At 37.0% G+C, this 26,403-nt stretch overlaps 2 protein-coding genes across 3 annotated transcripts in view; both read left to right on the top strand.

Annotated features, from left to right (window-relative positions):
- The window catches only part of LOC129756799 (uncharacterized), a 510,097-nt gene that overhangs the window by 220,426 nt on the left and 263,268 nt on the right, over window positions 1-26,403 (top strand). The window lies entirely within an intron of this gene.
- On the top strand, window positions 4,700-7,277 carry LOC129756802 (polyserase-2-like). The gene is made up of 3 exons (XM_055753826.1): window positions 4,700-6,530; window positions 6,585-6,757; window positions 6,819-7,277. The coding sequence occupies exons 1-3, from the start codon at window positions 4,940-4,942 to the stop codon at window positions 7,206-7,208; spliced, it is 2,154 nt and encodes a 717-aa protein (XP_055609801.1). The 5' UTR covers window positions 4,700-4,939; the 3' UTR covers window positions 7,209-7,277.

The following is a 26,403-nucleotide window of genomic DNA, read 5'->3' as shown; positions in this document are numbered from 1 at the left end:
AAGACATTTTGGGTGGAATCACAGAATTTCAGATATCAATTGTTTTTATCAAGAACTAATAATTTTTGTGGGTTGATTCATATTTATAAACAATCTAAAATCGTTCACCCAGGCTTTATTATTTAACTTTCGTAATTTTCGTCAATATTCAGAAATAAAAAAATATATCAGTTTTAAGTTTAATTTTTTTGCCATTGGATAGAATAATTTAAAAAAAAATCTGCTGAGCATGTTTTTTATCGTTCAATTTTATATTTTTTCTTGAAATAAAAAATAGGTAATGACTTCACTAAACCGGCTTCGAAATTCCTTTGACCATGTGTATGTTCCGATTTTTGGCTGTTCTTCTGACTCACGTTAATGGATTTTGCTCTCAAAGTGGAAGTAAAAAAGTATACTAATGAAAAAAAAAACACTCCAATGCAACATTATACCAATAAACAATATTGCATTTAAGCCTTGAACAGAACATAATAATCGTTTAAAATGCCAGAAAAAAGTTGACAACCCGAAATTTTGCTAACTATTTATTATAGAAAAAAGAAATAAAAATTTGAAAAAAGCTTCGCGGGCCGCACACAAGGGTCTCGCGGGCCACATGCGGCCCGCGGGCCGCGGGTTGCTCACCCCTGAGCTAAACAATACAACTGGCAGCACTTTTTGCCAGCATCGTCATACCCATAACGATTGCTATCTTTCTCGCTTCGATCTTCTCCCTCTTGCCAATGGGCTTTCGTCACCGAATCAATCGGTACCCATTCGTTCGTCTTTCGTGCTCCTTAACGGTTGTGCATTTCGTCACGGAGCAAACAATCCTCAATTGGACGCAGGAATTGAGACTGTCGCGCCGGTTCTCCAATGGCCCCCTGAACCGGTCCCACACCTAGGAACTTCGAAATTAAATGCTAGAAAAGCGTTTTTTTAGTACAAATCATGAGTTTTGAAGATAAGGTTGGATTTAAATTCAAGTGTCAAAATCAAAGTCGTTAACAAAAATCGGCAACACAAACTCTAAACTTTGAATCGAATAAATTAATCGAATTAATTAATTTCGGAACTCTGTACTTAAAATGAACTATGGCTGAACTATGATCCCGAAAATTTGAACTTAGCTCCAAATCTGGACTCTAAACTTTTCACTTAGAGTTTTAAAAAATTTTGCTCTGAACACGAGAATCACAATCCCTCAAATTGGGCTTCTGATCTGTGGTATTTCGATTCTGAAAACTAAAATCTAGGGCGGAAACTTTGAACTCACAACACTGATCAACGCAACTTCAACCCAGACCTCTGAACTTGGACATTGAACATCCGCGTTTAAGGCTTAAAACTAAAAAAACTCTCAACTGTTATGTGTTATAGTTATAATCATTTCAGCTCCGAGTCAGCTCAAATATGATTTTTGGAACTCGAAACCCTGGACAGTGGAGGGGAATCCGGATTCAAAAATTGAACGTCAGAACTCTGAACATACACAACAACTCAGAAATAAACATATATTTTGGTCTAGATCGTTGAATCTTACCAAGCAATTTCTAAGTACGTTGGTTTTTTGTCAGTGTGACCAGATTGCTTGAAAACCAGATGGTCCATTTGGAAAAATTGTGCAATGTGAGAAGCAGCAAATATCGTCGCTGGCAACGGTTTGCAGGCATTAAGAGCAAAACTTGCGCCTCTCTCGCATACCTTCAGGATGTACGAAAACGGTGTTGAATACCGTCCAATTTGTATAATTCTCATCGTTCAAGCCAGAAGTTAAAAATATGTATGTATATTGCCTCCACTTTGGTAGGTAAATGCTGTTTCTCCGATACTTCTGAAGCTCATGAGGACATTTCTGAGCGAGACGATGAGGTTTTCTAAAAGCAAGCGGTCGATGAAGAACTGAAGTCCCTGGCTAACAACTACGTGCGGTGGCTGGTTGAACGACCAGTTGGCGTGGTTCCTCTGAAGTCCAAATGGTTGTTCCGGGTCAAGCAAGACGAAAATGGAAAACGAGTGCAATACAAGGCTCGTTTAGTCGCTAAAGGTTTCCTGCAGAAGGTTGCCGTCGACTTCAGCGAAACTTACTCTCCTGTTGCTAAGTTGGCTACAATACGAACTGTTTTGGCTGTAACGGTGCACCGAAAGATGTTCTTCAACAACTCGATGTCAAGACGGCGTTCCCTTACGGCGAACAAGAAGAAGACGTCATACCCGATGAATTCATCACAAAGCCGAATTTTATGTACAAGTTGGAACGATCACTGTATGGGCTCAAGGGAAGCCCACGTTGTTGGGATAATAAACTGAAACGATGAGCAGGTCATCAACTTAGATGACGATATACACCCTCCCTCGATCGTCGATTCGGGTATATAAACAAAAGTCATGGTACCAGTAAAACCGAGAACCAGGAAGAGGTCATTCAGTTTTACTGGTACCATGACTTTTGTTTATATACCCGAATCGACGATCGAGGGAGGGTGTATATCGTCATCTAAGTTGATGACCTGCTCATCGTTGGCGATCGTCTGGAGCTAATGGAGCAGATAACCAATAACCTTCAGATGACGGACCTTGGGGAAGTAAACCACTTTCTCGGAATTAAGATTAGATATGAGCGTGCTGTTGGTTCGATATCTTTGGGTCAAGAAGTCGCCGTAAATCGTGTTTTGGAGAAATCCAGCATGAAAGATTGTGTTGAAAATGCAGGTTTCAGTGGTGGAATAGAGTTATCTTTATTCAGGTTTGTTCGTCAAGTCCTTAAACAACTACACATTACATCAGCGATAGCTATTTATCACTTTCCACTTTTCATATTCCCTAACCGGGAAAGTACTCATTTTTCAATGAGTACTTTGATACTCTTACCCAGAATACCGTTGTGTTACCAGAAACCCAATTCGAGTAGTCTCGCTTAACCATGTGATGATGTAAACATTTGAACCGCGTTGATCATTATCACCTGTCCTAAGCAATCATCGGTTCTGTTGTTCTCAATTGAGACTTGCATGGAAAAACAAACGAACAAAACAATGTGATGTTTCGGTTCTCCTCGAAGAGTAGCAAGTGTCACCGGTGAAGTGTACGGGATCTTCTGGAACCTATCCAAAACCGTAAGTTTTAACTGTAGGCCTGTTTCTTCCCAACGAATGAAGGAAATCCGGTCTGTCATCCGTATCGTGAGCAACTCGGCAGTCTCATTTACACAATGCTGTGTATCCGTCCTGATATTTCCGTTGTGTTTGCATACTTGGGAGGTTTTAAAAAAAATTGGTAAAGAACACTGGCAAAGGCCGAAAAGAGTGGTCTGATTCACGAAAGGCACGACCTCTAGCTCCAATTCAAGCGAGACGAAAAGGTTGAAGCACTGATCGGGGACGCTGATGCGCATTGGACGTCGGATATTGAAGATAGGAGATCCGTGAAATGGTTTTGTCTTCAAGGCATTCGGCAACACGGTGTCTTGGGCCAGTAGTTAGCAACAAACCGTTGCATTGTCATCCTGTGAGGCAGAATATACAGCCTTAAGCATAGCTGCTTCCAAATGACTGTGACTGCAAGGAATTCTAGAAGAACTGAATTCTTGAGCAAGTTCCCCCTGGAAAACCGTTCAAGATTTTTGAAGACAATCGTGACTGCATTACGATGGCCACAAACTCCGAAAACAAGCGAGTGACGCATATTGATGTGAAACATCATTTCCTGCGAGAACATGTGGCACATGCAAGGTTCGTAGCAATAGGAACAGCAAAACAACTTGCGGATTCGTTCACCAAAGCTCTGGAACCTGGACGTTTTTGCCACCTGTAGCTGCGCCTCTTTCTACTATTGACCGATTCAAGGTGGGTGTTGGAATAATCGGCAATCGAAGAATGCTGGTGACTGGTCATCTCTATGGAAACGAAAGTATTCTTGTATACACAACCGTGAACATTTTCTTAGTCTACATTAGCGCCCTCCACTATTCAAAAAGCTAATAAATATTACTCACTGTAAAATCTTGTTCGATTTATCAGTAACCAACTATCAAGAGCGGTTTATTCACAATGTACTGCAAGAACAAAGGAATGTTTGAATTGGAAAAATATTTTTTTCATAACATTCAGTACATCTCTGACGACTATTGACTATCTCCCTGTCCTCTAAAAGAGTTTAACACAGTGATAATTTACATATAGGTTTCATATCGACAATTACATCCTTTTTCCAGGTTGAATAATAATTCAACATATTGATAATAGTCAGCTGTTTCTTTTTTCTTTTGCGAGAATAATCAACAATGAAATACACAAGTGTTTCTTTGATAACATGTAACATGCTCCTAATATACCAAGTGGAAGTAGAACAGAATTAATTCTAATGCTCATTCTAAAATAATTTCAAGAGCTAGCAAACGTCAGTGCAACATCAATCAATTCCTACAGCAACAAAAAAAACAACAAAAAACAAACAAAACACCCCTCTGTTGATATGAGCGTAATCCAATCATGAATTGCGTATTTACATTTTGGCGAAATGCTCTCGACACCTTTCGAGTAATCGAATCATAGACTGTGGGACGCAAAGTTTACTGCCATCAGTCAACTTAGTTTAATTTTCTGCTGGTCAATGTATTCAATAATATGAATTTGACAACTTTGTGTGGATGGTAAAAGTTGAAATTTTGGTTCGATCTTTTAAAAGTGTTACATCTGCTTACCTGTGACTCCGCGGTTGAGGATTCTTGATAAGCTGGAATTCTCGGAACAGCCAAATCATCCGAAAATGTCTTGCCGAAATTCAATGAGGACCAAGCTAACTAACCCACTTATCATCAGCGCAGTTTCTTGTACCGCCTCGATCGTTCCCACGACCCTTCTGCTTTTTACCCGCTTAAGACACAATTAGGAGAAGGTAAACAAATCAGTCGTCGTCGCCGTCTTGGTTTCAACAATTGAGATCAGTTGCCTTCACGATGCGTTCCTGGACGGTGAACGCTGTGGTTGTTTTGTTAATTTTGATTAGTGAACATTCAAAAGAAGTCTTAGCGGCGCCTGAGCATCAGCAATGCCCTCGGCTTCTGGATCGGGTACGCTGCGGATCGGCTAGTACACATTGGCCGGGACTCGTGCTGCCCGGGCGGGATTCGGAAGCACTGCGAGGAGAGTTTCCATGGCATGCTGGGCTGTTGCATCGATTGACTGAATCGGGAGAGTTTAGCTATTGCTGTGGAGGTTCGCTGATCAACGAATGGTTTGTGCTAACGGCCGCCCACTGTTTGATCAATCCGAATAATGGCGTGACGGTGGCTCCTACAGATATGCGGGTTTGGTTGGGTGCTCATGAGCTAGATAAGCCGGATCAATGTGTGCAAATCATGAGACTTCAGGAGGTACACATGCACAGGGATTATAGTTTGGATAGTCACAAACATGACATCGGATTGGTAAAGTTTAGCAAACGTGCTATTTATACGCCTCGAGTGTTGCCAGTTTGCGTGGATCTCAGTGAGACGGAGGAGCCTAGCTTCTACCAACAATACGGAAAGGTGGCCGGGTGGGGATTGACGGAAGTGGATGCCCTATCCGATTGGCTGCGGATGTCCGAGTTGCCGTTCGTAAACTATACCAGATGCTTGGCCAGTAATCCAACGATATTCTCGGACACGATCTACGATGGAATGTTCTGTGCAGGCTATGCTAACGGGACCAGTGTCTGCAACGGTGATTCAGGTGGTGGTTTGGTTACTTACACTCGGGAGCGATGGATCCTACGAGGAATTGTTTCGTTTACCGCGTTACGCTCGGAGGATGGTTCGGTATGTGACACCAAGGAATACGCTGGGTTCATCAAGGTTAGACACTACCGTAGCTGGTTAAAGAATTTAATGAACGGCAATGATACCGCAACGGAAATACCAATAGTGTTCAGAGACTCCTCCGAGGAAGAAGTAGAGGAGGAGGACCCCAAAAACTGTGGTGAAAGGAAAATAGACATCAGGCATTTGATTGTCAATGGAGTGCGAAGTTTTGGAGGACAGTGGCCTTGGCATGTGGGCATTTTCGAGGTCAATGGTCGCAACAAGAAATACGCATGCGGTGGAACTCTTATAAGTGATCAGTTCGTGATGACGGCAGCTCATTGTGTTCTGGATGGATCACTGCAGCCACGAAAAGGAAAACTGGTAGTTCAACTTGGACAAAACGATCTGTACGAAAGTTCCGTGCACATGAGAGAAGTTCAAGTTAGAAATGTCACCATTCACGACAAGTTTGATGCATCGAGCAAAACCAACGATATCGCCCTTCTGGAACTAACTTCAACAGTGCCGTTCAACGATTACATCCAACCGGCATGTTTACCGAAAGAGAAAGATTCGAAGAACTTGAATCTCCAAGGATCATCCGGCTCGATCGTAGGCTGGGGCTACCAACAGCCTTGGTCATTCGTCATCTCAAACATACTTCAGTCGACAACTGTCCCGGTAGTTGAAGCTTTCAAGTGCGTTCTCGGAGGGAATCCTCGTCTAGAAACAGCTGGCGTTCTCTGTGTGGGATCAATTAATGGTAACGAAATTCTATAGTTTAGTAACATTTTTAAAGTAAAACCTCTTTTCGAAGGTTCCAATGCTTGTACCGGAGATTCCGGCGGAGGAATGTTTTTCGAGAAGAATGGTGTCTGGACCGTTCGGGGAGTAATTTCGGCACTGGACACTAAAGATGGTTTCTGTAATCCGGAAGGTTATTTGAAGGTGACTGATACCGCTTACTTTTTAAACTGGATCAAACAGGAGGTACGTTGGATTTTTTATTTTTCAAAGTTAGGATTCTATTAGACTACAATTTTTTATGTAGATTCAAGCCGCACTTCAACGAGCAACCGGCATTGGGTCAGATCGTACCATGACTTTCCTTCAATCGGGTCCGGGATATTCCACGGTTCCATCTGAAACGAGTAACACTCCTGGTAATACACAACATCATCACCACCATCATCACCATCATCATCATCACCACCATCGCGACCAAAACCGAGATCCCGTGGAGCGGGATTCTGGAAGCTGGCATAGGCATCGGCACCGAAATCGGTGCCGAGATAAAAGTGGTAGTTCCTCTTCGGAAAGTAATGAATCTGGAGGCGGAAGTCTTGTCGATGGTATCAAGAAGCCCATCAAACGGATTTACAAAAGGAAAAAGTGTCTCATCAAGGAACTGGCCGGAACGGTGATGGATCGAGTATTTTAAGAGAGAAGAAATGTTAACTTTGTTATTCGAATATGAACCTTTTAATGAATAAATACTTTCAAATATTTATTTTAATTTTACATGATTCGAAAGGAGGATTTTTCCAATGTTTTTTACGTCATGGTTAAAATGCGGGTTTTATATGAAGTGTTTTATTTTGTATTTTCAATTTTTGTCCACCATCCGACACTGTAAATGTTCTCTATCAAATTATGATTCCTGTATCATTTCAAATATCAGAATTGAGCTCTTGAACACACAAAAGCCGTGTGCCGCAGCCCGTGGTGTAGAGGATAGCCTTCAAGTCTTCTAAGCGAACGGTCATGAGATCGAATTCCGGTCAGGGCATACATTGTACACTTTCTGTGGGTTGGTAATTTTAGCATTTTTTAGATGCTAGTTATCATATCTTCGAAAATAATCTCTTCGAGGATACATCAAGTTTCATTAAAATTCTGTATATGTTGTGTTCGTTAAACTTCGTTTTTAAAGATTACCAATCTCTGAGGGGGGTAATCGCTTGGCGCACGGCACCCTCCCGAATAAACGCACTTCAATCAATCAATCTCTGATTTAATCAATCGATTAAATACTGAAAAAATTATTCAGATTTCAAACCAAAATCCAGGTCCTTTATTTAAATAAACAGATGGATCCATGAAATTTAAACTTTTTTTTTCAAAAAAATATTCCACAAAGAAAAATTAAATAATCAATTAAATTTCTTCAAACTATTTTGTCATTCGAATGACTAGGTAGGTGACTCATATAAGCGAGGCTTTTTGTATCATATTCATACATCATTTAAAAAGAAAAAAAAATGCAATTTCACATCATAATAAGGCCAGAACAATAAGGCCCCTCTCCACTCTTCGACTTCTCCTAAAATCCAGAAGTGAGAAATAATTGAATTTGAGGTTATTTTATTATAAAATTTGATAAACTCCTCCTCGAAAAAACAGTTTAAAGGACAAAAGTCAAACAGTAGACTGTCTCTATATTAAAAAAAATTGCAGTAGACTGTGGGAATTGTATCAAATTTTGAATTTGAAATATTTTCAAATTTTCGATCTAAAATAACTCAAATTTTCGATTTTGTGCAATTTATATTGTATGCTAGTTCGTTGCTTGCAAGCTTTTGTCCAATTTGTTCTAATTTATTGAAAATTTGTATTTATTTTAATTGAATTCCCCCTTCGTAAGTTCCAACTTCAAGTGACAAAAAAGGATTTTAAATTTGTTCCGGCCTAACAAGAAGAATAAACTTTTAGATTAAAAGGAGATTTCTCATTAAATTTTCTAACGATTTTCTAATTTCTGAATCCATTTTTGGTAGAATTAAATTGTTACTCCGGCTACATGTATTTAAGAAAGCTCAAATTTTGTGAAATAATAGTGTGTTGATCATGGCCGTAGGAACGGGGGGGGTTTTGGGGGTTAAACCCCCCCCATGAGGATCCAAAACAGCAAGCAAGTTATTCTACTCTACACTCAAAATTTTAAATTCAGAACCAACTTATGATAATAAAGTAAGATTAATCAAGAGTAACAATTTAGTCTAAAAACTAATGCCAAAACCCCAAAAACCCATCTCAAGTCCAAAATTCTGCAACAATTATTCAAAATTTTCTCACTCGAAATTCAGGTCTGAATATGAAACTTCGAGTTAAATTAAATCTATTTCGAAGGTTCTGATTCCATAATTCCCATAACCAGAATTGTATTCTTATTTTCGTATTTCGGATTCAGTATCCTGTTCAGGATTCTTGATTTTCTTGATTCTTTATTGATGATGAAAAGCTGCATTGAAATCATGGTTTAAATTTCGTTTTTGAATTTCATATCAAATTTGAATCATGTTTTTCGAGATCTTATGTATTTTCAATACTTTGATAATAGTTTTCCGAATATAAAACAAAGAAAAATTTTGTTTTATATTCAAAGTCGTAGTTCTTGAGCTTAATTCTTACACAAAATTCGAAAATTAAAAGCTTCGGCAATGGCAATCCAAAATTGAAAAGTAAGATTCAGATCCTATTTAAATTAATATTTTAATTCTGATTCACAATGAAGATAAAAAATAATCAATTTGAATAGTGAATTTAGATTAAACCTGAACTACAGAATTTAAATTCATGAATGAGGGCTTATAAAATTCTGATCTGAAGATTCGGAAATCGTATATTTTGTACATTTCAGAAATCGTATGGAAATTCGGATAAAAATTAAAAGTGCTAGAGATATCCCGTTTTCGCTTGCCAACATTGTTCTACACTTCGAAGAATAACTTGAATGGACTGTATTTAAGTGTTGAACTTTATTCGACAAAATTGAATACAAAATTTGCCGTTAATCAAAAATGTTAAATTTAATCCAGGGGTTTCTGAGATATAGAATGCTGAATTTTGGCGTTTCTCGTCATAGATTTCTTCGCGGTTCTTAATGCGTTAAAATTGCTTGTCAATTTAACTTCTACATTTAAATTTTTTAAACGAAATTAGTTTCTAAACACAATTCAGCTTAAAATCACAAATTATGCTTATGCTTATGCTTATGCTTATGATACGTACACAGCCAGATCTTGTCAGCATCCCGGTGAATAGTAAAAATACATTTACTATTCATCTTATCAAGGCCGGGCCCACTGTGCAGTATTGGACGCAGAGACGACTGGAACCAGGGGAGGAAGAAACGTGGACAACAGTACCATACGTTCCCATGTTCATTTAATATTCAATCGTTGGGAGCATAGATGCTAAGATATTTCTATGCTCCTTGGTGTTGGGCCTTGCGCTTCTTCCTTCAGGGGATGGAAATGAGGTTTTTCTACATAGAGTCCAAAAATTAACAATACAAAAATTAAAGAAAATTCTTTAACCATTATACACTGTTTAGTTCTGGATCCTTGTACCTTCATCTCAGGTCAACGACCATGGTTATAGCGCCATTGCTCGCTTTTGAAAAGATTTGTAAGAGCAGAAAAATTATTAATACAGCACCGAAATCTTTAGAATTTTTCCATTCTAAAAGATTTCAGCACCAAAAATAATACATACACATATGAACACCAAGATTACCTGTTTCCTGCGATTTGAATAGCGAACTAATGAAAACATAAACAACATTCACTGCACCTGCACAATTTCAACCAAGCCTCGGAATTTTTAGAAAAATGTTTTGCATCAAAGCGTTAAAAAAACCTATTTAAAAACTTTTAGATGCGTGTCTTTCAGTAACTTATTGATTTACTAACAATCCCAGCTCAGCTGTCTATAAAGTGCAGTCCGCACAAATGGATGACAATAATAAATAAATAATTCGATTTTATGAGAAAATATTATTAAATCCTCATGATAAATCATGTTGAGAGAAAAAAAAACAAAATGCATCAAGTATTTGGATGATCAAAGCAATCGAACCCTATAACGATTTTTCTAGCTGCTGAAAACAAGCATAGAAAAAAAAACTTCCGAAATCTTTCGGATGTGGAAACTTTTCTTGTTAACAAAATTTCAGTACAGAACAAAGGCTAAAGCCATAGTAGATTAAAAGTATCCAAAGTATTGAAAAATAAAATCGGAAAGCTCTCACCGGGATTTCCTGCCCTTGCCGTCTTTGTCGACTGCCGTTCTCCGTATTGAAGCATCCATTGTTGTTGCATGTCCAACTTTTTCTGCCACAAATCACTTGAACATTTTGAATTTACTCCACACCTCAGTTCTGATTGACACAATAAAACAAACATTCTATTTCTCACAAATTTCACTTTCCATTAGAAAAATAATTAGAAAAAATTAAAACTGCAGAGCGACGAGCAGACAGAAAAACGCGTCCGCACTCAAACAAGGCCTACTCCGACCTTTCGAATAAGTTTGAAAGGGCACAATTCAGCTTAAAATCACAAATTAATGGTAAAAGTTTGAGTTTTTTGTTTTATCCGTAAAAAACCCATTTTTTTTAAACAAAATCATCCACAGGATTTTTATCATGGAATTGATTCTTCATAAAAAATATTTACTGGTAAAGAAAAATCTTCACCTAAAAATCAGCACAAAATTTTATATTTTCCCAGTGTATTGTTTGACATTATTCACACATTCAGGACATGAAAATTTGGTATTTTATATTTCAGAAACCAGTAGACAAAATTCTGCTTATTTAACACAGATAATTTCGTAACGGCAAATGGTGTGTTACATTTCGTAGAATGAGCCTTCATTATTATATTCAAAACATTTGAAAATTTGATCCCGAAATCTAATGATTTTTATCTCTTACTTTTTTTGGAAATTTGATTTATTTCATCAAAGGTTAAAATATTTGAATTTGAAAAATAGTTTGGGCTAGATATATTTTTTTTAAAGAAATGGAAGACTCTCCTAAAAAAAGCTTATTTTATGCTCAAATCCTCGAAGTTTCATCCATCGGACTCTTAAAAATTCAAAGATTTTAACCATCAATAGAAGCAAATTTAGCTCACTTTCTAGATTTAGGACCAATTTTCTAAAGTAACGATTAAATACGCAAAATTTTAATGTAAAAGTACTTAAAATTGAATAAACATACAAACATAATTCGTTTCATTTTTTTTGTATTCGTGCATTGTTGGGCAAAAACTCATAAAAAATCAGTCGCCAAAACCCCCCCCATGAGTCGGTTCTTCCTACGGCCCTGGTGTTGATGTATCTTACGCAGAAAATTTGAAACAAAATTATCATCAGCGTAAAAAGTAATGGAAGTTCAAAATCCAAGTGACAGTGCGCGTGCTTCCATTTTTTTTGGTACATTGTAGCTCAGAGATCTGATTTCTTTTTTTTTTTTTTTTTTTTTTTTTTGTACGGTTTATTTAACGAGGGATTAACCTGCAGTTTTCACCCTCGAGAAAATTGTTTTGGATTTACATTTAAATCTCGTTAAATAGTTTACACTGTTTTAAAAATTGTATCACTTTTTTCTCCTTTGTTCGGTCGTTTTCTAATTTCTCCGCCAGGCTGCCTTCGGGTAGAATCAGTTGTCTTTGGTCGTCGTATTTCATACATTCCATAATTATATGCTTCACTGTCAGTTGGACACCACATGCATCGCATAATGGTGTTTCCTTTCCCTCCATTAAATGTTTGTGGGTCATCCTAGTGTGGCCGTTTCTCAGTCTAGTAAGGATTTTTTGCTCTCTCTTATCATTCCTATCATTCCATTTTTCCGTAGTAGATTTTATTTCTCGAAGTTTTATATTCCGTTGGTTTTGCCAGTTTCGTTCGTGATGTAGTTTCATCATTCTTTTGATCCATTTCAGCGCGTCCGCTTTTGGTACATTTATAGCGTATCTCTCTCCGTTTCTTCCTGAGTTTGCGAGTCGATCAGCCTCTTCATTACCCAGAATACCAACGTGACTAGGGATCCAGACCATCGTTACATTTTTAAGGTTTTTTTGATACAAAATATTTTGGATGATCGGATGTTTGATACCGGATTCTAAGGCAGTAAGCACACTTGCTGAGTCGGTGTAAATTACAGTTGGTTCGTTGGCTCTTTGAACCGCTATATCAATAGCGGTAGCTTCTGCCGAGAAAATTGAGAGGTATTCTGGAAGGCTTTGAGAAATGTTTTCTTCCGTTGGGTTGAAAATACCGAATCCCACTTTTCCGCTTGCTAGTGAGCCATCGGTGTATACTTCCCTTCTGAACCGGTATTTACTGTTTTTTAGATTTGCAAACAAGCTGACAGCTGATCTCTTGTTCCCACCAGCTTTGAATCTGTGTTTAATTGCCCAGTCAATCGTAGGAGGTTTCTCATTCCACTGTTTGGTTGTTTCGGTAAGGAGTCGATAAATAGGTGGGATACAATAGTTTATTGTTTCTATCATCAGTCGGTTTGCTCGATTCAACAAGTAGTTTTCACTACTGTCTGCTCTTTCTGCTACCCATATAGCTTTTCGGGCCCAGTTTTCAGCTACCAGAAATTCGAATGGAAACACGCCGTTTTCGACATAGAGGGCTTCTAGTGGAGTTGAGCAGAATGCGCCGGATACTGTTCTCAACATATTGGTGTAAACCGTTTTTAGTTTCATTATGTTTTCAGGTTCGAATAATTCCCAGCCGTAAAACAGTTTTGATATGACTGTTGCAAAACCAATTTTTATTAGAGTTTCCCTGCTTCCAAGGTATGTTAGAATTTTCAGGAAACGTATACGTGCAGAACATTCCTTAATGAGTATTTTCAAATGGTTGCTGGCGTTTCCTTTGTTATTCATTTCTACTCCCAAAATTCTAGCTGTTTTCGTTTGTTTGATCTCTGATTCGTTGGCCAACAGTTTTTGCATTTTCCCAAATCGATGTTTTCCTCTAGTAACACAGCATGTATGCAACAATGTGCTCTTTTTTGCATTAATAGCAAACCCGCTTTTTTCTGCCCACGATAATATTCTATTAATACCTTGTTGCAGTCTTTTCCGACAAACCGCTACAAACTTACTCCCACAAATCAGTAAGATGTCATCCGCGTAAATAAGCACCGATATGTTTTTCGGAATAACTTTGAACACGTCATTTATAACCAAGATAAAAAGTGTTGGAGACAGTACTGATCCTTGCGGTACACCGGTTTCTTGGGGACGGTCTGATGAGAAAGCTCCACCTACTGCAACACAGAAAGATCTGTTGTCTAAGAAGTTTTTAACAACTTGGTATATTCTGTTTCCGACTTGAGCCTTTTCAAGAGCCTTTAGGATGCCCGGTCTCCATGTTCGATCGAAAGCCTTGGAAAGATCCAGAGAAACTAGTTCCGAGTGCAGATTGGCATGTCGATGTTCGGTCAGGATATCCTTAAGGTGGCTAAGGTGACTAGTTGTGCCTCTACCACTTCGAAAGGCATGTTGGTTTGGATGTATGATCTTTTGGTTTTCTAAATACTGTTGCAGTCGTCGATTGACGATTCGTTCGTATATTTTCCCCAAACACGATGTTAGAGAAATTGGTCGGAAGCTGTTTAAATCTCCTGGTTTTGGTACTGGGATAATCACGCTTTTTCTCCACTCTTTCGGATATTCACCCTGTTGCCATAGTTTGTTGAACGTTTCAAGAACGATTTTTTTTGCTTCCGGAGGCATATTTTTGATCATGCTGTATGTTATTTCATCTAGACCTGTAGATTTTCCGGCGCATTTGTTTAGGGCGATAAACATTTCTGTTCCTGTGAGATCTTTGTCCATGATGTTGTTTTCGGGGATGGTCGGTGGTGGGAGATAACTAGTTTCTGCAAGTGTTCCAGAGTATTCGCTTACAGTGAAACTTTTTTCAAAAATGTCTGCTAGGTGATTTGCTATTTTTTGTGGATCATCAGTGAATTTACCTTCGATAGACATTTTCCTTGTTCGGTTCGCTTTTCGCCCAGTAATCTTGCTAAACCTTTGCCACATTTCCGAGGCAGGAGTGCTCGGGTTAAATGAATTACAGAATTCATTCCACGCCTCATTTTTCCCTTTTTCTACTGCTGATCGTGCATCTGCTCTAGCTTTGCGAAAATCTTCATTTCGGGCTTCCCATTCAAGTGCTGCTCTATCAGTTCTTTTTAATATTTTCCACTTTTGTTTCCGAGTTTCAATAAGCTCGCCGATTTTTTCCGTCCACCAAGGAGCAAATTTGGACGCGGTTTTTCCAGTCGTTCGTGGTATCGATCGTTTGGCGGTTTGAAAAATGGTTTGAGTAATGTTTTGAATATTTGGATGTGAAATAGAAAGTAGTTCATCGCTTATTTCTTGGGCATATTTTTCCCAGTTGGCCTCTTTGAGCTTCCACTTTTTGACAACAGGAACAGTGGGGCAGGTACCATCGAGCTCAATGATTATGGGAATGTGATCGCTGTTGCCAGGGTCTGATTGGGTGGACCACTTAAATTTGCTAATGATGTGAGTAGACGCAAAAGAGATATCTATGGCGGTGTCTTGTTTATCCTGATTTGGACTGAATCTCGTTTTTGATCCGTCATTAAGCGGTGCCATTTCATGATCAGTTGCCCACCTGGCAACAGTTTCACCCATGTTGTTCGTGAAGTTGTCCCAGGTGGCATGTCGACTATTGAAATCTCCTCCAACAAGGTATGGGGGGGAGAGGTTGGACATCAGAACTCTCAACGCCCTTTCCGCTGTGTTGTAATAGCCTGATTTGAAATGGTTGTATATACAGATCAGAGTTACTTTCACTGGGGAAAGTAGTCTGACTGCTACCGCTGGGATTTCCGCCTCTACGTCGATCAGTTCGTGTGGTGCTTCTTTCAGAATAAACATGACAGCTGGACCTTTCCTTCTTCCCGGACAATATTGGGATGTGTACACACAGTAATTTTTGGTCAGCAAAGCGCTGTAGATGTCTGTCATGGTCTCCTGTAGCATAATACAAATTGGCAACTTACCCCAGATCATCCGTGTTAGCTCCGGTTCGTTGCACCAGAAACCTCGAATGTTCCATTGGAGAACAAGCAACTGTCCCCTAGAACGATCCGATCGTGACGTGGCCGTTCGATTTGTTGTTGATACTTGCGTGGGTGGTGGGTTTCTGTGAACGGGTCCTCGGCTCGTCCCTTCGCCGGGGTCCCATCTAGGTGTCGTGTGAATATGTCTTATTTGTGGTTGGCTTATTGTCAGTGGACGCAGCAGAGTGGGGAATGACCTGGGAAATTGATTCGCGTTTGAAACTGTTCGCAAAGTTAAAATTGAGGAACTTACCCGCAAGTGTCCCGGGTGCCCCCGTACGACATGCTTCCAACGCACATCTGGCGTCCCAGGATCATGTTGGGCAGTCGACGGGGGGCGAAGGCTTTGGGACAACGTTGCCCCCACCGAGGAAGTGGAGGTCGGATCACCTTCAACAGGTATGAGGATAGCGTCCTGGATGGATACCGATCGCTTCCACATATTACCGAGGGACTGATGCTCAAGCCCCTCGAACCTCCGGTGGGGTGGAATCTCCTCCTGGCGGCTGGTTGATGGTTTTTTAGCGGTATGTTGATTATTTTGTGGCGTTATAGTGGTAGTGGATTTGATGATGGTATTATTGTTTCCGTTTGTTTTAGCTACGAAAAAACTTCCCTTTGGTCGTTTGATTCGTAGTTTCTTCTTCTTCGGAAGAGAGTTGCACTTCTTCTGTACTGTCTTCTGGGTTTCTATTTTGCTTCATATTTTTACATGCTGTCTTTTCTGCCAGGGGAGATTGTGGTCCTCGCTTTCCGGTGGATTTTTTGTCTGTTTGGGTATTTTCAATTGGATTTGCTTGCATTTTTCTTGATTGTCTGGTGAAGGGTTTTGGTGTCTGGAAGTTTTCTTGTTGTTCTCTTTGTTGCTGCTGGTTCAAAGTTGTGTTTTGTGATCTACTCAACGGAGTTACTGATCGACTACGGTCTTTTGCAGGTGTAGATAGTGATGGAGATAGATTATTTTCGCGGAAGTATGTTTGAACTTTTTCCTTGAAAATTTTGTGATCTTGTGCCATTTTCTGATTTTCTTTTGTTAGTTGTTCGATTGTAGCTGTGAGTTTCTGGACATTTTCAATTAGTTTTTTGATGATTTGATCTTTTTTAGCACTGTCGTCATCGGTGACCGACGCATAGGTGGGTTTGGCATTAAGCGGGCCAACCCTTTTCCGAGCTTCTGCCCAGGAAATAGACTCATCCGTTTTGCAACGAATGACCGCTTCCTCATGGCGATATAACGGACATTTACGTCCCGCCGCGGAGTGCTCGTTATTATTTTCAGGGCAGTGTGGACAACGAAAAGTTTCCTGACAATTATTGTCGGTGTTCGAGTGGTTTCCCGAACAACGTGTACAACGTGTAGACTGTTCACATCGTTTTTTTGTATGACGATAATTCAAACAGTTTTTGCAGAACATAGGGCTCTCGTAATATGTTCGAATAGAAACTTTCATCCATCCAAAATAGATTTCTTTTGGCAATCTTGTGCTGCCAAAAGTCAAAACCATCATCGGGGTATTAATTTTCTTTTTGTCCACAAATTTCGTAATTTTCCTCACCGCTATTACACCTTGATTTTGCAATTGTTTCAGAATTTCATCTTCTGCTACATCGGTAGTTTCTTGGAGATATACCATTCCAAGTGTTTTGTTCAGTCCGGGGTGGTCGATGATTTCTATCGCCGTGTTGGTGTCCAGTTCCTTTATATTTTTTAAAGCTTCTGCAAGCTGAATGTTGTAGGTGCTTAGCGTATAGCTAAGTCCCTTACCGTCGATCGCCATTTCAACCTCTTTCCTTAGTGGTTTTCCAATTTTAGCTTCCATTGCTGACGCGAACCAGAATGGGTTTTTCGGAAGTGGTGTGGAATTTTCTCCTGGTCTCTGTACCTTCAGATATATTTTGCGACCGTCAAATGTTGACGAACGCATATAAGGGGGGATGGGGGATGAATCCACATACTCCGTGGACCCCCCACCCCCGGGGGGTGCGCCATTCATGGCGCGAAGTTTTATTTCGCCTTTCTCACTATTTCTATTTTCTGATTTCCAATACCAAAAAAAAATCAGCCAAAAAGAGGGGAGACTTGATTTAGGGAAATATTCTTCCTCAGATACTACTATAAGGCCCCTTCCCCGTGATCACTACTTTTTTCTTCTTTTAAAAAGATTTCAGATATTACGACTTTATGAGCGTAGCTATTATTTTGTACAAAACTGTAAGAGCATTACTGACTTCGAGCAGTATGCTTTCGAGTAGCCAAGACCCAAACCAGAGCTCGATTAACAGATTCGAGCTAAACCAATACCACTGTCGCACTCGCTTTCTTCACTGCTCGCTCTCTTCTACCACTGTATCACACTATTGCATCGCGCGAAATAAACAAAATATTGTTCACGCGAATGCGTTCTCGCACTCAACACACTAGTGTTTGGGGGAATGTTTGCTTTTAACAAGCTGTCCCGCTGATACTACCACTCATACACTTTCCGGTCACGTTTTTTTGGGGATCGCTTAAAGACGGACCGAAGCGATTCGCCCAAAACCGAAGGGAAAACCAGAAACTGCACTCGGAAAATAGCACCGTACACACAATCTGTGATGTCGCAACCACTTCTGGGATCTTCTCTAACGGATCATACGTAAGTACAATCTTCGAACTAATTTAAAAAGTGTCCAAAAGCATCCAAAAAACCGGCAAAATCGGAGCATAGAAAACAAACCGAACTTATCTTTGCCAGGGTAACCAGCCGATGATCTGATTTCTGAGTTTTAGAAGGATTTCTGAGGTTGGGATTACGAGCTTGAAGTTTACATTTTGAAAACACAGAGTTTAACCTTTGAGCCTACATTTTCAAATAAAAAAGTTATTTTCTAAAATTTGGAGTTCAGCATTCTGGGTACGGATTTCAGAGTTAAGTTTAAATTTTAGAGTTTATTGTAAGGAGTTCTGGTTTCAAAATTTAAGGTCTATAATTTAAAGTTCAGAACAACTGATAGGGTTTCAGAAAAAGCAAAGATTAAACTTAACTATCTGAATTCTAGTCGCTAAAACTATACACGGTGTCTATTTTTGAGCCAGGAAAGAGAAAAATTTGGCATCCCTGAAAATCTACCAGACTCTCTTCATTCAATGTACAATTGACAAAAATTATTGAGGCGTCTAGAACAGTTTTTTTAACAGATTTTCAATCAAAATAAACGAGCTAGTTTCCAAGCAATTTTTCAAGTTATCAATTAGAATTTCTAAAATTAGAAGTAAAAATTACTGACAACACCGAAAAAAATTCTTTGATCAATTTTCACTAAAACAGAATGCAGTTTTAAGTTGTGCGATAAAAGTTACAATTTAATCATTCAGCACTATATTATAATAGTTGCCAGATAATTCTAGAAATATTTTATTCATAATTTTAAAAAATTTTAGGAAATTAATATTCTTTATTAATTTATAGCTTAACACATAAAAACTTGAACATGAAAAAAAATTTGAGTTTAAAAATAATTACACTATTTCCCAAAATTAAAAAAGAAAAACTCAAGAACTTTATTGACCGACCCAAATTTTTAATGTACAATCGTTCGCTGCATCCGGAAATAAAATTCAAAAAATCCTCAGTAGAGCAGTTTTTGAGTAATGCAATAATGGAAATTTTAAATCAAAAATACATTCATTTAGATTTGAATATCTCGGACTAAAAAACATTAACTTTAAATTTCTTCTTGCATATTAAAGGTAAGTAAATTTGCTATCGATCGTTTGAACTTCATTTTTGTGTTTGATCAATCGTTGTTGATATTAGGGAATTTATGATAGAACAAATGATAATCAATGCATTTTTGAGAGAAAATTTTGTTTTATCGACAGTTCAAGATTCGATGGTAGCATATTAAAAATCTGTTTTTTTACCCTCAGTGCCAATCTTGAGCAAAGATTTCAAGTGGCTAGTTAACAATAAAACTTAAAAAAATGCGTTTTATATCATTTTTTCTATCATAAATTTAGTTATTTCAACAAAACTGTTGCGCATTATACGCAAAAAACGAAGTTCAGATGATCGATGGTAAATTTATTCATATTTAATATGCAAAAAAAATAGATTTCAAATTACTTTTATGCATTCCAAGAAATTTGAATCAATGCACTTGCACTTATTTTTTTTATTTTTCTATACTTTTGTATTTAAAGCATTACTTAAAAACTGTTCTACTGAGATTTTTTTGAATTTCATTTTCGGATTCAGTTACCGATTTTACACATTTAAAGTGATCTTCAGTTAACTTAGTTCAAAAATGCTGTAAACTAGTGTTATTAATGAAAATTTTAAAAATTTGCGTGAGTACTTTGTTTCTTAAACCTTAAAAAAAAATTAGATACTCTACAATCCTCGATCGACTTTTTCACGAATGGTGCGTTGGAGAGAGGAGAGTCTTCTCAATTTTTGACATAATTTCAGAGATCCTTTTTTTCTTGAAATCGTTCTAAAAAAAGACACCGTGTGTAATCTGTGATTTCTGAAATCTGAACTCTGAGTTCCAAAGTTTAAGTTTCAGAGTTAGGGTTCAAAATTCAAGTATGAAAGTTCAGAGTGTAACAGTTCGAAATTCGAAGATTCAGAATGCAGAAACCAGTTCTTGAAATTGAAAATTAAGAGTTATTTACCGTAAATATTCTTTCTCAAAGAATATAACATTTCAGAGATAAAGCCGATAAAATAATTAATAGAAACCAGTCCACGTCCAGAATTCTACGAGCCAGTTTTTTATTTTTTAGTTTCTATTAATGCGTTTTGAGTTTTGAACACCGATTTCTGTAGTTTGGACTCAAAATTCATAGTTATGACCCTTGAAAGGTATTTTAAATAAGTAATTTGTTCAGAGTGTTGCATTCCGAGAGCATTGGACAGCGAGTTGTCCGTTTAATAATCATAGTTTTGAGTTCAACGAAAGCCGAATTAAGCCATGTCAGGCGGAGAGAAGCGGGTCAATTTTTCTAGAGTGGGAGGCTATTTTTTAATTTTAATTAAAGATATATATCTGTAGCAGTTTGTAAACAAAAAAAAACTTATTAATTTATTCTAAAAACAAGCCATATTTCTGCCTCGTAAAATACAAAAAAAAACTGCAGATCGTTTGTTCAAACTCGAAAGATCAATCCTGATTAAATATTCATCCTCACATTAAACTTTCAGATGAAAAAGTCGAAGTCAAAATTTAAATCCAATTCTCTTCTAGAAATCTACTTGAGGTGAACTACAAAATTTTGTTCAGGGTTCAAGTCTAAAATTATTGTGCAGAATAAAAATTTTAAAAGCAATGGGCTTCAGAAATCAAAATTCAGAATTTGAGTCAATAAAAATCTCAGTTAAAATTCCGAAAACGAATGAATTTTTTTTTTGATAAAGATTCAAAATATTCAATAATACCAGAAATTGTTATCTTTTTTTTCTACAAAGTTCATTATTGAAGAGCAGAATCTCAATAAAGTTCGAAGGGATGATTCAAATTATAAATTATCACTGTAAAATTTTAATAGTTGATCAAAATTAAAGTACATTGAAGATTTTTTATTCCACGAAATCAACATTAAAATATAGAACATGATTCCAGTATAAGTATTTAAATCAAATTCAATTGAAGGATAAAAAAGAAAAAAAATTGAATCATATCTCAACAATAAAAAGTTTCTAATAAAAATCCAGTGCCAGAGCTAGTTTCAGTCATCCAGATAAGAATTAAAACCAAAATTTAAAAACAAATATGAAAACTCATTTCAGTAAATGAATTATTAATTTGGATTAAGAGCATTTTTTGTCACTTCTTTATCAGAAAACACTCAAACTTTAGGAAAAATAATAAGCATTATAATATTCAATCAAATTATTGATTGTGTCTTTGAGAAAATAAGCAGAGCCTTGCTTCAATACTCGGAAATCGAATGTTGGCTGAATTTGAAAGGAGAATTTGAAAATTGAAAAATTAAAGACCGTATTCGTTATTAATTCAGATTATCAAACCTCAAGAAGAAGCTTCGTACTTAGTTTTTTCTAAAGTTATGAATTAGGATTATTATTTTTATGCCAGTTTTAATGGCATTGCGGTGAACGTTACGACGAAAATTTTTTTATAGAAGAATTACAGACTGAAAATTAAATGACGGATAGATAAAGCAGATGCTTAGTAGGAGAAAATTTACAGATGTTGAAAATGAGCCAAGAGCATATTTTATGGAAAGCTTCAAAGGTGCGTTCTAGACCCTTTGTCCCACATCAGTTGAATGGCTGAGAGAAGTAATAGCGAGAGGCGCAATTACGTTCACTCATACATCCAACCCGATGGATTGGTAAAGCACGTGCTTCCCAATAATTTTCAGTCTGTAATTCTTCTATAAAAGAATTTTCGTCGTAACGTTCACCGCAATGCCATTAAAACTAGCATAAAAATCATAATCAACGGTGACTATTCGTTAAAAAGAATTAGGATTATTGAAAAATTGCATTTTCAAAACTGTAAAACTAATACCTAGTGAAAAAAATATATTTTTCTAAAATGAAAAAAATTTTGATTACTGCCTCATAAAAATTATGATTTTTAAATATTTATTGCTTTGTCGAAAGTTTTAAGGTATGAAACGTTTCTTTACCATTTTACCGGTTGTTCAACCCATATGAGGCCTTCAGAACCAAAGGCGTAAAAGTACAAAGCTGGTCATATTTGAGTTAAGAAAACATAGCAATTTTTTATTTTTTCAACTTTATTTGATGAAATTTTCGGATTTATATAATTTTTCCTTTATACTTTTCTGATCAAACGAAAGTTAAACCTATCAAAAAAATGTATGAAAACAGGGAAAAAAGAAAACTTTAAAGCACGTTTTCTCTGACAATCTAGACTCAAAACTAAAACCAAAACTGTGAAATCTTATATCAGGTCCTACAGTACCTAAAGTGTTTTCAAAAATTTCTCTCTTGTTGGTTGAAATTTAGTCCCGAATATCGAATTTCAATAAGACAAGCTTGCCGAACTGCCCTGATGTTGAACGATTTTTTTCACTTTATTTAAAAAAAACGATTTTTTTGCAAATTTCATCAAAATAAGTATGAACGAATGAAACTTAAAATATTCTTTCAATTTTACTTATGTGTTTTTTCAAATGAAAGTTTTCTCAAATGCTTTTTTCATGATTTTTTTTTTATTGAATACCTAATTCAGATATTGGCGAATAGTGGGAAAAATAAGCCGAAATTGAACGGCCCGGATATTGGCGGAAAAATATCTGGTAGGCTTAGGTTAGAATAATTCCGGATTTTTTGGTTTCAAACTTGAAACACAAAAATTTGATGACTGTGATCAGATTTCGCATTCTACATTTAGTGATTTGTTCTTGATGGCCAGTTTGGATGATCATTGGGGATAAATCCCTATTCGAATCATGGTATTGCACTTCAAACCTCAACTTAATGCATTATCCTTATTCGAAGCTCATCATTTCGGAACGTGAAAAAAATCTTCAAATATAACCACATTACAATTTTAAATTGTTTTGCCGAATTAGAACTTATGAAAGTTTCATAATGGTGATCCAGAGCTGCAAAATCTGAAACAGTTTCATCACTCTCAAATTTTAGGAGGAATGAAAATCAAATTGAACTTCAAATAAAAAGCTGAAAAAAAAACAATTCACATTAGATGCCGAAAATTCAGAAGTCAAATAAGAGAACTCTGGTTAAGAGTTCTGCTACAAATTTCGCTTTTTGCTTCATATTAAAAAAAAATATTAAAAAAATCGTTTTCTGATTTTAATCTGTGGATCGAAAGGCAGACTACAGATCTGGAATCGAAGTTAAGTTTAATAATCAAGATAAAGAATTTCGTGAGGGATCCAAATTGCGGGAGATAGCAGTTGAAAAGTTTTTAATTTGGATTCTAATTTTTAATTTTATGTTCATACAAAGTCAGTTTGGAAAAATAAATCATAAGAAACCACAAATTTAAAATACAATTTGAATTCATTTAGAAGATTTTGTTCTTTGAATAAGCTAGGTTTCAATGTTTTTTTATCAATATTGACAGGATTCTAATTTTGCAAAATGTTATCAATGATGAGTTTAAATTGACCAGAGAACTTAAAAAAATTAAGCTGCTAATTTGTTTTATTGGTTCGTTGTTTAATTTTTACTGCAATTTATTCAGAATCAAAGTTCCAAACTAAAATCTTAAATTTTAATCGAGGTTACAAGGGTAGAAAATAAATCTATAAATCTATAAATCAATAATTTATAAGTATTTTGTGATTGAAAAGAATTATATTATTGTTTGCTAATTTAGATATTTACATAAAGTTTGTCTCTTAGATGAAACCTTGAAAATCCACTAATTATTTTTTAAATTTACTTTAAAAAATTTGCAACTTCTTGAACTTCATTCTCTTCCCATGAGCCGGTTGTTCCTACGTTCTTGGCACTTTGGCTCTAACGTACTTTGTAAAAAGAAATTCACAGTTTTTCACTCTAACTAAGGATTTGAATGTTCAAAGTTAAAACTTCAGACTTCATCTTTCAGAGAGAAAAAATGTAAAATTGCGTACAAATTTTACCGTTCTAAACCCTGATCTTCGAACTTTTGATTTGTATCGGAAACGAAAACAAATTATTGAGGGATGAATATACGTCAAAATGTCTCTTATGTTAGAATAACATGTTCATTCGTTATGTTATGAAACAGATTACACAAACTATGTGGCTCACAATTTTCTTTTTTCGAAGAACTAAGAAACCCTTGAAAAAAAGATTGCATTCCGGGCACTTCTCGCCGGTTGATTGATTCATTCCCATGCTGACGGTTAATGGGATAATTAGTTCTACTAACCAAACTCCACACAACTGATTGAACTAAAAATATGATAATGAGATTACTGTTTTGATGAAGCGCAGAAAACGGCTTTTCTCTGTCTCGATCCTTGGCTTTCACTTGAATGTGATTGTGGGTAAGGAAGCAGAGCCATTCGAGAAATGCTTATTAGTTCGAGAGAGAGAGAGAGTTGGAGAAATGTGGCATCAAGGCGGTTGAAGGTTTCGTTGGTTGGATCGGTCGATTTGGATCCCGAAATTGATTATAGCCGGCGGATGTGGCTTTTGATTGCGTGCCGACATGCCACTTTGAGATTCGAAGCCGGCGGCGGCATTCGGGAGTATTCCGTGATTTGAGAGGCATCCGTTTCCAATTCCAGTCTGGCTTTCCGAAGGAGTGCGGCCGTTCAGTTATTTAGTGATTGAGCTATTCGTGGAAGCAACCTCAGAGCCCGTTGAGGATGATGATATGAACAACTCATAAAATGCTTTCCTAAAAACAATTTCCAAATCGGAGAGCCTCCTCATACATGACATTTGATACTTGTCGACGACGCAATTTAATCAATCGCAATCAACGCAAAACAACACGTCTTCCAATTACCGTCATCAAACACCAACGCAATATCAGCTTTCATGTGAGTGGAAAGAGTTGGCTGGTTCATCGAAAACGTTCGAATTGATTCAGTCAGTTTATCGTCTGAAGGATCCATCATCGTCTTGTTCGTCGAAGTTAATATCAACAGGCCCTCGAGGGAGTGCCAATCGTCGTCGTATGTTTTTCGAATCGGGTTAAGGGTCCTGTTTACTCTGAAACGGTGGCGCACAGGCTGATCCTGGAAAGGAAAGAAACCGGATCCATCGGCAATAGGCAAACAATTTTTTTCCCCAAAAACCAGAAGAAGAAGACAAACGTGTGTTTGTTTTGACTGCTTTTATGGGAACGCTTAAGTGAAGCTGAACGTATTGTCTTGTTCGGGAGAAAAAAAATGTAAAACAAGTGAAAATTAAAAAGGAAAAACACATTTTGTTCAATGAACATGGTATTGAAATTGATTTTATAAAAACTCACAAAAGAAGTTGGTTCATGCGTGTCTCTTATGAGTGATTTGACTTTATCTTTTTCTGTTGGCTTCTCCAGTTTAGCCAAATCAACAACAAAGACTAGTTTATTTAACCAAATGGATATCAAATTGTTCGTTACCGGCCCCCCCCCCCCCCCCCCCCCCCTCCCCTTCTGGAGGCGTTAAGAGCTTTCAAGGGGACTTCGGTAGGGCTCAGGAGGGCGCACAGAGTGGAGGTCGAAACTGTTTATGTCAAAGCGAAGTGTTTTTGACCCATAAGTCCTCAGGTAATTTGTCTACATTACAAGAACTTTCAAATTAGCTTCCGGTAAAAGTGATTCGATCATCAAGCAGAGTTAAAAAAAAATTTGTGTTTTTCATTTTATGTAGAAATTTTGTTGAAGACGTTTGTTGAAGCAAACCCCAAAATAAAAAATAAATCAATTGTTTTGAAATTTTCAGTTTTTAAAGTTTTTTTTTCAGGCAGAGCTTATTCATGCCAAACAGGTTTGAAAGAGTTTTGGATAATTTAAAATTAAACCAGTTTTGTAAAAACAGCTGTTTTATAACAACTGTATCTCTTTAGTTCTGACGTGTTTGATTAATTTTTTAGTTGCATTATAATAAACATACAAAGCAATCAATAATCCATTATAAATTATATATTTTTAAAAAGGTTGATTTTTTATTATAAAACAATCAAAAAATTATCTGAACTCATCCTAACTAGAAAGATACAGTAGTTTGAAAAAAGCTATTTTTTCATAGTTTCCTCAATTTTCAGACCCCGTTCGATTCTAGCAACATTCGATTTTGGCAACA

Source organism: Uranotaenia lowii, chromosome 3 (genome assembly GCF_029784155.1).
Source record: "Uranotaenia lowii strain MFRU-FL chromosome 3, ASM2978415v1, whole genome shotgun sequence".
In the NCBI taxonomy this organism is placed as follows: domain Eukaryota; kingdom Metazoa; phylum Arthropoda; class Insecta; order Diptera; family Culicidae; genus Uranotaenia; species Uranotaenia lowii.
The sequence above is the reverse complement of the archived record's forward strand: the minus strand, read 5'-3'. Positions and strand labels throughout refer to the sequence as shown.